The 14,032-nt window shown below is 28.3% G+C and overlaps 2 protein-coding genes across 10 annotated transcripts; both read left to right on the top strand.

Annotated features, from left to right (window-relative positions):
- Positions 1-236: 236 nt before the first annotated feature.
- LOC118067068 (alpha-taxilin) lies at positions 237-3,954 on the top strand. Of its 5 annotated transcripts, none has more exons than XM_035083605.1 (6): positions 237-390; positions 978-1,058; positions 1,306-1,950; positions 2,037-2,195; positions 2,273-3,262; positions 3,380-3,954. In XM_035083605.1, exons 2-6 carry the CDS (start codon positions 984-986, stop codon positions 3,398-3,400), a joined length of 1,890 nt encoding a protein of 629 aa, XP_034939496.1. In that variant the 5' UTR covers positions 237-390; positions 978-983; the 3' UTR covers positions 3,401-3,954. The 5 variants fall into 5 exon arrangements, with proteins under 5 accessions (XP_034939496.1, XP_034939497.1, XP_034939501.1 ...); XM_035083606.1 differs by lacking the exon at positions 237-390 and adding an exon at positions 793-911; XM_035083610.1 differs by lacking the exon at positions 237-390 and adding an exon at positions 801-831.
- Positions 3,955-3,988: 34 nt separating this feature from the next.
- LOC118067069 (mind the gap) lies at positions 3,989-12,792 on the top strand. 5 transcript variants are annotated; one of them, XM_035083611.1, is made up of 9 exons: positions 3,989-4,131; positions 4,230-4,465; positions 4,572-4,641; positions 6,279-6,413; positions 7,085-7,197; positions 7,872-8,291; positions 9,966-10,190; positions 10,296-10,621; positions 11,799-12,792. In XM_035083611.1, exons 3-9 carry the CDS (start codon positions 4,605-4,607, stop codon positions 12,223-12,225), a joined length of 1,683 nt encoding a protein of 560 aa, XP_034939502.1. In that variant the 5' UTR covers positions 3,989-4,131; positions 4,230-4,465; positions 4,572-4,604; the 3' UTR covers positions 12,226-12,792. The 5 variants fall into 5 exon arrangements, with proteins under 5 accessions (XP_034939502.1, XP_034939505.1, XP_034939506.1 ...); XM_035083614.1 differs by lacking the exon at positions 6,279-6,413; XM_035083612.1 differs by lacking the exons at positions 3,989-4,131; positions 4,230-4,465; positions 4,572-4,641 and adding exons at positions 4,766-5,437; positions 5,519-5,654.
- The last annotated feature ends 1,240 nt before the right edge of the window (positions 12,793-14,032 follow it).

Raw genomic sequence — 14,032 nt, forward strand, 5'->3', positions numbered from 1 at the left:
AATCCTCTAGCCCAGTCCGAGCTATTGCACACGGTGTAAACCAAGCAGGAGGGCATAACTCATATTACATTGACTTTTCAACGTGACATTCATATATTATAAATAGCACAAAGGCGCTAATTTATTATTAATATAATCCATGATATGACAATGACAATTAATGAAACGTGAATCTGATGAATTGATAATCTATCACTGTATCATGCACATGTTGATAACAATCTAGAGTTGCTTCTTGATTTCATCAAGCTATCTAATTTTAGATATCTCCCCAAAATAACCATATAGTTTTTGGCTTATTCGATCCATCCACGCTATACTGTGCGTTACACAAGTGATACTTTTCAGTTTTCTCTGTGAGTTAGAATTAGAGTTGTAAAAATAATACTGGTAAATATTTCATCTGTTTTTTAATATATATAATATACTTATTATCAATCACTTTTATTGAATATTACATCCGAAAAGTCATCATCAAAAATCATCAGAATACTAATTGTGTACAAAATGTAATTAACTTGTGAAACGCGTTGTTGAGATCTGTTTAATAAATTAGAAAAGAGTATAATATTATTAAGTAAGATCAATTTTATATTAATTTTTCATACAACCATCATGACATATCACTACAATTATTTTAATTGATCATTAAAATTATGAAAATAAAACATGTAATAATAATACTTATTTACCGAGTACTGGTAATCATATCGACTGCCCACAATGTACCATTGAATAGTTTCTAATGTATTATCAATTTCATATGTGTGATGTTATATATAGTTTACACATGTTTTTTTAGAAAAACATTGTTGATACTTGATAATAAACGTAATATATACAAATAATTCTGTTATTGAAAGAATGTAAATAGATTTGTGTATGAACTTATTCACTAAGTTATATGAATAGTAAAGTAGTCGTTTGATTAAAATATAATTATCAGTATTGTTTCTGATCATAAATATTATTTGCAGTAATTGATGGAGTTGGATAAAGACAGTGTACAAATGTTGAATGCGGTGTTACAAAATACACCATCAATTCCTGACGAGGAAGTACGTATAAAATAACTATTTGAAGTGTTGTTAGACACAAATAGTACAAAAATTATGTATTTTTTTTTAATATCAATAATTAACTCTGAATGTTTTTCAATATTTCAATGAATGAATCATTTATAAGACCTTACTCTTCAACGAGTGATTTAGTTTTATTTTTTGCATACTGTCACTATTACTTAAAAAATAGATCTGATAATTTTGAAGCATGACTTAATTATAAATAATTAAATTCAACCTCTAGCTGGCTGGTGCAGTTCAACACAAAAAACATGCAAAACCAAAGAAGAAAGATTCATCACTTCTCTGCGGTAATGAAATTACAGATATAATAAAATCAAATCATCCACCTGAAGAAAAATTGAAAATGGTTTGTAATAAATATTCTGAAGTTCTCCATGCAAACCGTAAACTAATGATGGCATATAAAATGTCCGAAGGAAAAATGACTAAATTACAGCAAGAGAATGAATTATGTCAGCAGCAACGTTCCAAAGCTGTCTTGCAACGATCTAGACTTGAAAATCTGTGCAGAGAATTACAAAAACTAAATAAAGCACAAAAAGAAGAAATTGATTTGAAGCTTAGATTAGAAGAAGAAAAAAGGAAAGAAATATCTGCTACTTTTCAAAGTGCCTTTGCTGAAATGAGTACTTTAACAAGTCAAAATACAGAAAAAAATACGAAAATGAGAGAAGAAAACTTAGAAATGCAAGAAAAAATAAAATTTGTTCGGGAACGTATTGAACTGAGTGAACAACAGCTGCAAAAGGTTCGTCAACAAAGTCAACTGGAACTTCAACTAGCTGAAGCTAAAATGGCAGCGCTTAAAATGGAAATGACTGCTGAAAAGGAACATCTATTAAAAGAAAAACAGCAGTTATTATTAGTAAGTGAAAAGATATAATTAATAACGACTAATACTTATTTACACACTACTTGATATTTTTAAATCAATATTTATTTTGTTTTTAGAAATTAACAGAATATCAAGTAAAAATAAGCGAGCTTCAAGCTACTGAAGTAGGTTTAAGAAGTCAAATTAACATGTACACTGAAAAGTATGATGATTTCCAAAATGCTCTTGCCAAAAGTAACGAAGTATTCAATGGTTTCAATGAGGAAATGGAAAAGGTAATTTACAACAATAATAATTGTAAAATAATATTTTAGTTATCATTGTTAATTGATTTATATATTTATTTATTTAGATGACCAAGAAAAATGCCAAATTAGAGAAAGAGACAAATATATGGAAACAACGTTGGGAAAAAAGTCATGTTGCATTGTTAGAAATGGCTGCTGATAAACAAAGTCGAGATGCGGAATTGGAAAAACTCAACCACAAATTAACTTTGTTACAGGAATTGTGCAAAGCATTTCAACGTGAGAGAGCGGAGTTGTTAGCACAGTTACGTGCCAGCAAGACTGTTCCTTCTCAATCTCAGGAAGAAAAAACAGCGAAAGAAGATGTCAAGGCAGAAGAACAATTACCAGAAGATTGTCAAAAGCTGAAAAATGATTTGGACCAATTACAACAAACATTAGATGAAGAGAAATCTAGACCTAAGCCAGTTAAAACAAATACTGAAACTAATACAAGTGATGATAAAGTCTGCGCCGTTAATAATGGTGAAATTCAAAATATTCAACAAGTAAATCCTACAAATGAGGAAACTAGTAATACTCAAGAAGTTAATAATCAACCTCTTGCTGAATCTGTATCAGTAGTTCCAGAAAAAGAATCGAATATTAATGAAGAAGATATGGAACCAAAGTGTGAAGTTATTTACATCATTGAATCTAATCAGACTGTTCCAGTAACCAATACTGCTTGTGAAGAATTAAAATGTAATAAACAGTTAATAATTAATCCGGAAAGTTCTACACAAAATCAAGACGATACAATAGAAAGTAATAAAAAAACTGATTCAATAAATTCGCTGGTTAATGAACCTTGCGCTGATCTAAGTCCAAAAGAAAGTAATGGTCCAGTTAAATCGGAAGAATTGTTACAAAGTCCTTCAGATATTAATAATGTGAAAAATGTAGTTGACACTGAGAATGTAGTTGAATTAAACCATAGTGAAGTTGATGAAATAAGTATAAAGAATAATGAAGGTAATAGTAGTAATACTGCTAAAGAAAAAATAGAAAGTAGTACAAAACAAAATCATCATCATTCATCAAAGAAAGGAAAGGTAAATAATTAATTACTAAGTAAATATCTCACTTTTAGAAGATAAATTTTTATTTTGAAAAAAATTAGATATGGAAAAAAGTAAGATTAATTTTTCTTTTATCTCTGTTATTTCTAGGATGGTAAACGAAAAAAGTGATTCATTTCAACCTCCGACATACTGATTTCATCTCAGATATTTTCATCGTTTAGCACTCTCAATTCATACGTTCATTGTTTAGAATTACGATCCTTAATTAATTTGACATACTGTATGCTCTGATACTTAATATTTCATGTGATTCATGTTTTGATTGAACAATGTGGAGCGTAAATGAATAACTGATTCAAGAAAATATTAGTCAAGAAGACATGAGAGATTTTAACATATTTATGATTTATAATGTTTTTCTAACAAAATGAGATTTATAGTGAGTTTTGTATAATGACAAAAAACAATATTTGATTTATATGTTTAATTTATAGTTTTAATAGATTCTGATAATGAGTTACTTTTTTGAATTAACTTTCCAGCTAAATTCAAAGCCTTTCTTGATTGTAACTGTCAATCTCGCGGAAAGTTTTCGATTTCCAATAAACATGAATATTATTAAATTTATGCATCAAAGCATATACTTTCTCTTATATCCTATACTGTAATTAGTAGTTTATCTCATTCCATATTTACCACACCGCAGCAGGGAAACAAATCGTGTAAAATTCTATTCTATTAGAAGTATTGTAAAAGTTAAACAATCGTGACTTCATAAGCAATTTATTTCCTCGTAGAATAAACAAACAATCGTTAATGTATGACAATAATTGGAAATTAATATGTCTTCATGTTCATTTTACCGATAAAGTGTATACAAAAAATTATTTTTTAATCAAGTAAGTAAATAGAAATTGTGACGCATCATTGCACCCTCAATAGCCGGTTGAATTGACTATTAGGCTTCAATAATTAAGCACATTTCTTTCTTTTCCAGATGAATATACCACGCGCCACGCGGTCCCGTTATACTTGATAGTTTCATACGAGTGGGTCAGCGGTTCTTACGGCTATGTGATCGTGTATATCAGACACCACCACTGAAAGGAATGAGCTTGGGGACCTAGTGGGGCCTTTTCAGGTCTTCTAGATAAATGTATATACATAACGCATGTTTGGCTTTCATGCGAGTATTGAGGGACATTAGTGATCGCGAACACGGGGAATCTAAACGTATGAATCGTTCGATATTTATTGTAACGAGATAATCGTGTGTACTAACAGTTGTTGAATTTTTGATCAATTATACACAGTGTAATTAAGGATATTTGTTTTTTAGACACCTTATTGAATTCGATTTAATCTACTGGATATGAAACTCAGGACGTTGCTACTGTTTATAGTAATTGGTAAGTCATTTTAGCTCAATAAAATATTTCATCCTTTTTTTTAATATTAATAATAAGTTGTAAATCTTGTTTATAAATAATTATTAAATTATTTTCTTAATTCTTAATTAGGGGATTAGTTTTTCATGTAGTTTAAAGTAGTTTAGAATTGTTACATTACTTGAATTTCTTGTAAATTACAGTTACCATATTATGTATATTTTATTCTGTGCTATAAGATTTTTACTGACTTTTCGACTGATTCACTACACACCACTAAACCTGTTCTATCTTCATCAAACTTAAATTAATCCCCAATTTCTGGTTCCTAAACTAACATCCTTATTTTTCTGATACTTATTTAAATGTAAAGGTGAATCTTTTCTTATGTAAATTTTTCATTGGAAATTCTTTATTACCTGATACCCCATGTTTACTATAAAACTCATTCAGTAAATATCTACAGAAAAAAACGTGAGAAAAAATTTATCAAAAAAATTTCTTCATGTAATCATTATGATACCTTGAAATTAATGAACATTTTTTATCTCAATCAAAAATCAAAAAACAAGAGGAAAAAATTGTTTATAAAAGAGTAATACGAGCAAATGATATCTATTTAATGAACTAGAAAGTGAATATCAGTTGATAAGAAAAGGTTTGATACACGCAAGAGTTTAGTGAATTAATTGGTCTAAAAAAAAAAATGATTGGTGCAAAGACCTAAAGCACCTGAATATTAATCAACTTTTAATAATTATATACCCAGATTGTTCGTGCAACAATTAGGAAAATAATGCAGTAATGATATAGAAAGGTAAAGTAAAATGAAAACTGGCTTGAAAAAAATCATGTCTAAATAAGATATTTCCGTAGATTTCACTTGTTAATATTTCAGATTTGACATATTTAATGATAAACATCGATATAGGATTAGTTCTGTCAATGAGATTCAAAAAGATCTCAATGAATCGATGGATCAATGATCATGGTCATTGTTGGATAGATGGTTGTTTGCAACGTCACTCATCACGGTACATTCAAAGTGTGTTACTAGGCTATGGCCCCATGATACCGCTTCAATCTTACAATAATGCTTACGACTTATTCATCAGGACATTCACCACGCGATTTGGCATCCGGTTTCCTTAAACTTGGAAAAATCAATTTTAATCGAAACAGATGATTATCATATGACTGAATATTCAAGTGATAATACAAATTTACTGCATTGATAGAAGAATTTAGTTTAAATTAATTGAATAATTTATTCAATACTGATAAATGTTGCATTTAGGTGAACGAAATTTTTTTTAAATAATTAAATTCTTAGCTAAATGATCAACATTCAATCGATAATCATTGGCTGTCGTAGCTCGAAATTATCACATTATTTATTATAACTTTCAACATCAAGGGAATTTATTTTTAAAATTTATTTAATTGAAATAAATATAGAAAGTGAATAATTAAAGTTAACTTCTATCAGTCTGTAAAGAATTATTTGAAGAAGATTATTCTAAAGAGATCAGCATAGCACAGAGTAGAAATATCGTCCTATAGGTCTAGTGAAGAAAGGAAATCATGCATGAAGAATAAAATATATGCATGATTTCTATCTTTGATAAACAAATAGCATTGGCGGTTTGGTGTTCTAGGATGTACATGGCGAGAGACAAAAAGCACATGTGTATGGGAATCCGACTTTGGTTTCACCTTTGTCTGCTCCTTCAAAAAATCCGGCCTCTTCCGGGTCAGAAATCTTGGGGGTGTCAAAGGCTACGTCGGCCTCGGTGAGTGTCCGACAATGATTTCATCATCAGTTACATCAATTGCCCGTTAAATGTCGAAAGGATCATCGAAATCCTTGTCTAAACGGCGAAATTCATTTATATGTTTTGACATTCACTTATATGTGACGCTATTACATACAGACTGATTTTATTATAAATTTTCTTGTGTATTATTTATTCTATTCTTAATCTTTTATTATTATCAATCTTTTGCATGAATACAGCCATAGCAATATAGACCTATAATAACTGCATTTATTGTGAAATAGGAATGATAGTAACAAATTCATTTTATGTAAAAAAAAAACTATTTGCACTGACTAGATGCAAACTATGATTATAAATAAGCTCTTTATTTATAAATTTACATAACAAAAACGACGTTTTAAAATTAAATATTTCTGGTTATTTTTCAAAATGTTTGTTCAAAAAAGAATAAATAATATTTTTAATAAACTATGCATGCATTACGACAGTCAAGCAGCTCTTTGACCTACTTTTTTCGTATACATCATGAGTTATTAACGCTAAAAAATCTCTTTCTGCATTAATGATCTTTTGTGAATAATTCATAACATTTATTCTAATATTTCCAGTAAATCATAAAAATAATTTTAAAACTTATTCACCAGTTACAGAAAATGATTTAAAAATATTTTTATGATTTAAAGGATTCACTGTGGGCGATGAACTTGGATTTCGAGAATCAATTTCCAACTTGGAAGCCAGTAAACGACGAAGTGTTCAAACTGGAAGAGAAAATTTTATTACAATAGGAAATGGGGTATGTTGATGTAGACACGATGATTGGTATAATGTCTTATTATGGTTATTTAATTATCTTATATAATATAGACATATGTCATAGTTTTCTATGAATATGCATCAATCATCTAAAATTGCTCAACATATAATATAGCTCTCTTCGACATTAACCAGCCGTGAAAACACACATAAAGTAAAAAGAATCAACAATGAAGAGAAAACTCTATTTGTATTGAACAAAAATTACCTAATAAAAAAATTAATATTGAAATAATTATCTTTTTTTTCAATTAAATAATCATAATAAATCAATCAATCAATGCATCATAAATAATTTTTTTTTATTTGAAGATATTATATTTGATCCAATGAAAATAGGGCACATTAAATGATTTCTTACATCATTTTTTAATTTAGAAATCACTTGACATAAATTCATCGTATTAAAATAGTGTTTTTGAGACAAAAGCAAAAGAACTTTTGCATTAATTTATAAAATATTTAAATTAAACATAAATGATCATGTTCATTTATTGAATAAAATAATTGATTATCCATCAAGAATCTTGTAAGAATTTTTTTTAAGAAAGATATCTTGAATCCAACAGAAGAAATTAATTTTCCTTTTTTACCAGCTACGTCTAACATTTAAAATAACGAGAAAATTATTTAACAAACATTTTCCTTCTACAGGGTGTTAAAAAAGAAAATCCTCGAACCAAAGTAGTCACAGGTCAAGGTACTAATAGCGTTCCTCCATTCAAGCCATTGCCTTCGGCAGTATTACGACCAATGGCTCAACAACCAGAGCATCAAAGGCTTGTGGTACAACAAAACTCATCGGCCTTGAGAACGATACCGGCACCTGTTTTAATGCAGAAAGCAACAGCAGTGGATCCTAAAGTACAACAACAGCATCAACGAAATCAATATGAAATGAAATCACGTCAACAACAAAAGATCCAGCAAGAATTATTAGCCCATCAAGTTTTGAAAGAACAGCAACAACAGCAACAAGAAGCTATGCAACAAAAATTACTCCAACAACAGTCACAATATCAAGCAACTCAAGTCAAGCCACAATTATCAAATGTATTAATAAAACGGATACAGGTAATAATAACATCTTGATTATTATGTTTAAGTTTATTGTAATATCTTGAATTGTTCAAGAGATGAACTCTAATAGTGTTGCAGAGTCTCTTGTAAAAAATTTTGCTTTTACAAAGGTATTACAATGAATGAACTATTGCACAATAAATAATTAATAAAAATTAATAAATAATTACAGTGACAATAGTTCAGATGATATTATGAATGCTTCATGTCAATAATATTTTACATGTGACAGTAATATTTGCAATCCATAAAATAATTCTTTCATCAAGTGAGATATGAGAATACTCTGCCTCTAGATGTTTCCGGATATTCAAAAGAATGTTTTATTTTTTAAATAACGTATAGGTTTTATTACAAGAACTGGTTTTCTTCGATTAAATATGATTAAGTGTTTCGTGTTAGAGAAATCAAAGTTACTAAAACAGTTTTAAATACACTAGAGTTGAATTTTTAAAGTTGAAAAATTGTTTTAAATGTTAAATTTATTAGCACGTTTCATTATTTTTCTTTTTTATCAGATATTTAATAAATGTTCTTTCATTTTAATATGAGAAAAGTTTTCCAACGAAACGTAACCTTGTCAACAGTGAACTAGTGAACTCACGATTACAATAAACCTTCACAGGAGATTAGTTTTTTTGTCACCTAAGTTATTAATGAAAAAACTTCAATGACATACCCATGATTCAATTATTTCATATTTATTTAAATATTAATCCTCAATTGAAATATCTTTGATTTTTAAAAAAGATTTAAAGAAATTATATAAATATCCGATATAATATTTTTTTTTATCGTGAATGATACATATTTTATTTAATAATATAATTGCATTACAATTATAATAGAACTAGAAAATCTTGGCTCAAGAAAACTCGTAAGAGCTCTCTACATGTCTAATGAGTGCAAGTGAGACACATAGACTTTTATACTTTTCTAATGTTTTATTTCTCTCTTGCACTCATGATTAAAGGTGTGAGTTTTATAGAGGTGAGCAAACTCAGCTCTTGGGAGCTCCCTATATAAACTAACTCTGCTCTAAGGAGGAATTTTGGCTCTCAAGAGCTCTCTGTTGCTCTTGTAAGTACACATAAGAAAAGGATATATCTTTGTATATTCCCTTTATAATTTTTTCTTGCTTTCACTTACGAGAGTTATTGGGAGCTTCCAAGAGCTTTTTTGATTCCCAAGAGCCAAGTTTGCCCACCTTTATAAAACGTGGATCTTTAATAATGAATGCAAGTGAAAAAAGTATGATGGCCTTATATTTTTCCTTATCGCACTTACAAGGGCAATTGAGAACTTTTATCTTGTAGCTTTAAAAAGCTCTGTTTTTCAATGCTATGATATTCATTATAAAATAATTATCTAATGCATAATACAAATAGTTTGGGGATCATTAGCATTTGATACTTAAAAAACCATTCATAAGTTATATTTTTTGGAAACAAATGAATCAAATATTCTATTTTGTAGCGTATATTTTTATAAACAATATTTTTTGTAGATAATTAAATGAATAAATTTTTTAATTGTCCAATATTAATCTTTAGTTTAATAAATAACGAGGGTATGAAATAGAAAATGAACCAAATAAGTTTGAGGAACATTTTATACCAGATTTTATGAAATACAATCATGAGTGATGACATTGTCGAATATCCTCAGACGTTGCCGAACATCGTAGCTGCTATTCCTCCAGCTGGAAGCGTTGTTAATATTCAAAAAAGAATATCTAAACCAAAGCCTGATAGAATAAATGTAGCTAATAATGGTCTCCCTGCTTTCATTGCAATGCCACAATCGTCCACTCATCTCACAGATCGCATTAGCAACAGCTCAGTTATACTGATAGATTCAGCGAATCAAATATCCAAAGATAATGTCGCTGAGGTACAGTTAAACAGTCTGCATAAATAAATATGAATAAGTGACATACACTAAGTAACAAATAATTGAACATTAAAATAAGTTAACTAAAGTAAATACATTTTTCAGGTACCTTTTCCAAGTGAAGAAATGTCAGCCTCTGTTAGCGAAATGACTCTTCAATCACTCAACCCAGTTAACACAGCAGAAGCACTTAAATCTTCAATGCAAAAGAATGAAAAACGTCAATCGTTATTGGCACCAATTCAAGAAATGGAAACTTCTTTAAAAGCATTGGCAGAAGCAAGTAATGTTACTCTTGAGGCTTTGGAAGCAGCTATTCTACTTAGGCAACAACAGTTGATGGAAAAACATCAGAGTTCAACAACTACAACTACTACAACGACTACTACCACATCACCTCCGCCACTTCCTCCTTCCTCACCGTCTAAAACGTAAGAATAAATTATTACCTATCGAACAGAAATCTTACATATGATAATGTCAATATTTTTATGTCACTAGCTAAATAAAGCTTTAAACAATACAATTTAAAATGAAAAAAATTAAAATAATTTTATCATAATATTAGCTTAAAGAGGTACTTATAATTACCACGTCAGGCTACAATTCATTTTTTACTAAATTTATAATAATTTGCAGATAGATATTCTTGTAAAATAGCAGATAAATTTTTATTATTAGAGTAATTACTATTTGAACACTCAATAAGTAGAAAAATAAACACTAGTGATACAAAATGAGAATTTTATCATAAGTTCCAGAAAATCGAAAAAGATAATAGTAAGATATCAATTTGCTCATTGATAAATTTCGTACATTTTTACTTTACATAATGTATTAAATAGAATAGTAGCTTCATGCTTTCTCTTAATAATAAGATTTAGTTTCAAAGGAGTACAACAATCAATCATAAACACTATTTAATGTGTGAGGTATATAATCCAAAAAGATAGTTATTAAAGTATAGATGTATCAATTAGTGATTCTGTCTTCGTTAATAATTATTTTGTATGATACAGTCATTAGTAGAATACATATACTTTCATATTTCTTAAGAGTGTTTACATAAATAATTATATATTTATTATTACACGACTGTATCACTTTCAGGTATTATTAAAAAACTATAGGAAAAGAATCACTAGATGTTATTAAATTATATTGGGTTAATGATTGTCATAATATAATTCATTATAAATGATTTGTCAGTAGCTCAAGTACAATATTTCAAATTAACTGAATATTCATTTACTAATTTGAATTATGTATAAATATTTGTACGAATGAAATATAAAAATTAATTATTAACGTTTAAATGTAAGATAAAAGATAACTTATTTCATCATACTTACATGATTAATTATTATTTAAACATTCGAAAAATTATGAAAGTTTATTTTTTAACATTTCATAACTTTTGTATGACACGCAAAATTTTATGCACTTTCTTTTCTATTATAATGTAAAGTCATGCTGAAAGGATTGAATTATTTAATCCATACAGATCACACATTCATAGTTGATGATAATAATTAATAATAAATTGAACGATTGCTATTAATGATTTTATCGCATTTATGTCTTCATATTGATATTTTTATGTTACAGAGGATATCCTCATTCAGGCGCTACCAAAGTAATGAATGCACCTCGAGAATACTATCCAACTAATTATGAAAAAAATTTTGATGATAATTTTGCAAGTCGTGTGGATCTACCAGACACCAGTTTCTATTGTGGAGACCAAAAACATTTTCCTGGCCTTTATGCTGATGAAGACTTAGGTTGTATGGTGTTTCATGTTTGTGCCTTAACTGATCAAGGATTAATAATGAAAAGTTTCTTATGCCCTGAATCAACTCTTTTTGACCAAACAATTCTTAAGTGTAACTGGTGGTTTTATGTTGATTGTAAAGCATCAAAAAGTCTATACGATAGCAATATCCCCATAAGCAAGAGTTATCAGCTTATGAAAGCTCTCGCATTCTTCTCAGCATATAAAAACCATGAAAACGATACATCATCAAGTGAATGACGAAGACCTTTATTATATAATTGCTCAAAGATGTAGATGTAATTTAGTTAGTTTTTTAAATATCCATCAAGTAATTTGATGTTATATACATGTAATATATTATATTTAATGTATTAATGATAAATAATGTCTAAGACATTAAATTTGTAAGTATTCCTGTTAATATAAATTATTTTATGTTAAGAAAAATTATTTTTTAAATGAATATTAATAATTATCAACATTGCTCTTTAATGTATTTTACCATAATACAATACTAATACACTAAAATCAAACTCAGACTGTACTAAAAGAATCTTTTTTAGGTGCTTAGTATAACACATTCATCAGCAATCTTATTTTAAGTCAGGGAACGTTATCTAGCAAAGTATGTGTTTTTAATACATTGAAAAATTGAAAATAGAAGAAAAGAAGTCATATACACTAGTTTGTAAAAATTCATCTTAAATATATTTTCCTAAATCGTAAAGAAGGAATCGGTTTTGCGGAATTGATCAAAAACTATATGCATATCGTAGATATTTGTTCATCAATAAACATTTGACAATAAACGAATACTTGACGTAATTTATGTTAATTTATTTATTAGTAAGACCCTATACTACATTTATAGATTTAAATTTAAAAGATTGAAAAAATGCCTTTGACTGACATCTAATAATTGGGGACGGATGTCATGCTCCTTTAGCGGAAAAAAATGCCAACTGCGGCGGAAACCGTGAAAAATCAAGCAGCCAACAGTTAAAAAATTAATTCCATGCTACTCAGCTCGCTACAGTTGTGGTCCAAAAAATATCATCAGTTTATAATTACAATTAAAGCTTTTCTAGTAATTATTTGTGTATTATTTAAAAGTAAATAAATTTTCTATTTGTTAAAGTAATTGCACCCTCTTAGTAGTTCGCCCATTATTAAAAAAACAAAGAATTACACAGTCGCTCTCCCTGCAAATGATAGTTTTTGTTTTCGAATTTTATCAAAATTATATTAGCTTAATTGTTATAAAAATATAGAAATATTTATAGAAATAGACATTTAATATTTTAGAATTTATCTATATACAGCTAGAAATTTATCTATCTAATCTCTGTTGATAGTGATTGTTATTAGACGTCAATAATTGCGGACATGTAATCATCAATTTCTATTTAATTTCTGCGCAATATAAAATATAGTTCACTATAGTAAAAATGGTGGCAAGGTTATTATTTCGGTACTTCCCAAGTATGATATTTCTCTCATAATCAACTTATCAAACATGTTGCTGATGAAAAATTGACGTTTTCTTTTCTTTAATATTATTATCACAGTTTTAATATAATATAATAACCTGTACATCGTATCTAATTATACTTACGGCTGATTGTAAGTTGCCTACAAGACAATTTACTTTTCAATAAATCAATTTTATCGAGTAAAATGGTAAGTTAGTGCATTTTAAAACTTTTTAAGAGATCATAAACATAATTCTGAATTTCGATTCTAATTTGTAGGGAAGTGCCCAAAGCACTTATACTGCTGTGGTTTCCCGAGGAGGATTTTCTTCTCAAGAATATTTAATTGAATTTATACTCTTTTTGAAAGAAAGAACTTGTGGATTTAATCCTAGTTATTTTCAATCAAATAATGAGTTAAATCGAACTCTATCCACATTAGAGTACTACAGAGTACCTAAAAATTTGTGGATAGGTTTATTAAACGGATCTATGAGAATAATTGCTCAGTTCATAAATATAGTAGACCTTACAATTGAAAAATTTGTTGAAATTTTAATGGATGTTGTAAATGTATTCGTTTACTTTGCTAT

This window comes from Chelonus insularis, unplaced genomic scaffold (assembly GCF_013357705.1).
Source record: "Chelonus insularis isolate UGA/USDA-ARS -01 unplaced genomic scaffold, ASM1335770v1 contig_35_pilon, whole genome shotgun sequence".
In the NCBI taxonomy this organism is placed as follows: domain Eukaryota; kingdom Metazoa; phylum Arthropoda; class Insecta; order Hymenoptera; family Braconidae; genus Chelonus; species Chelonus insularis.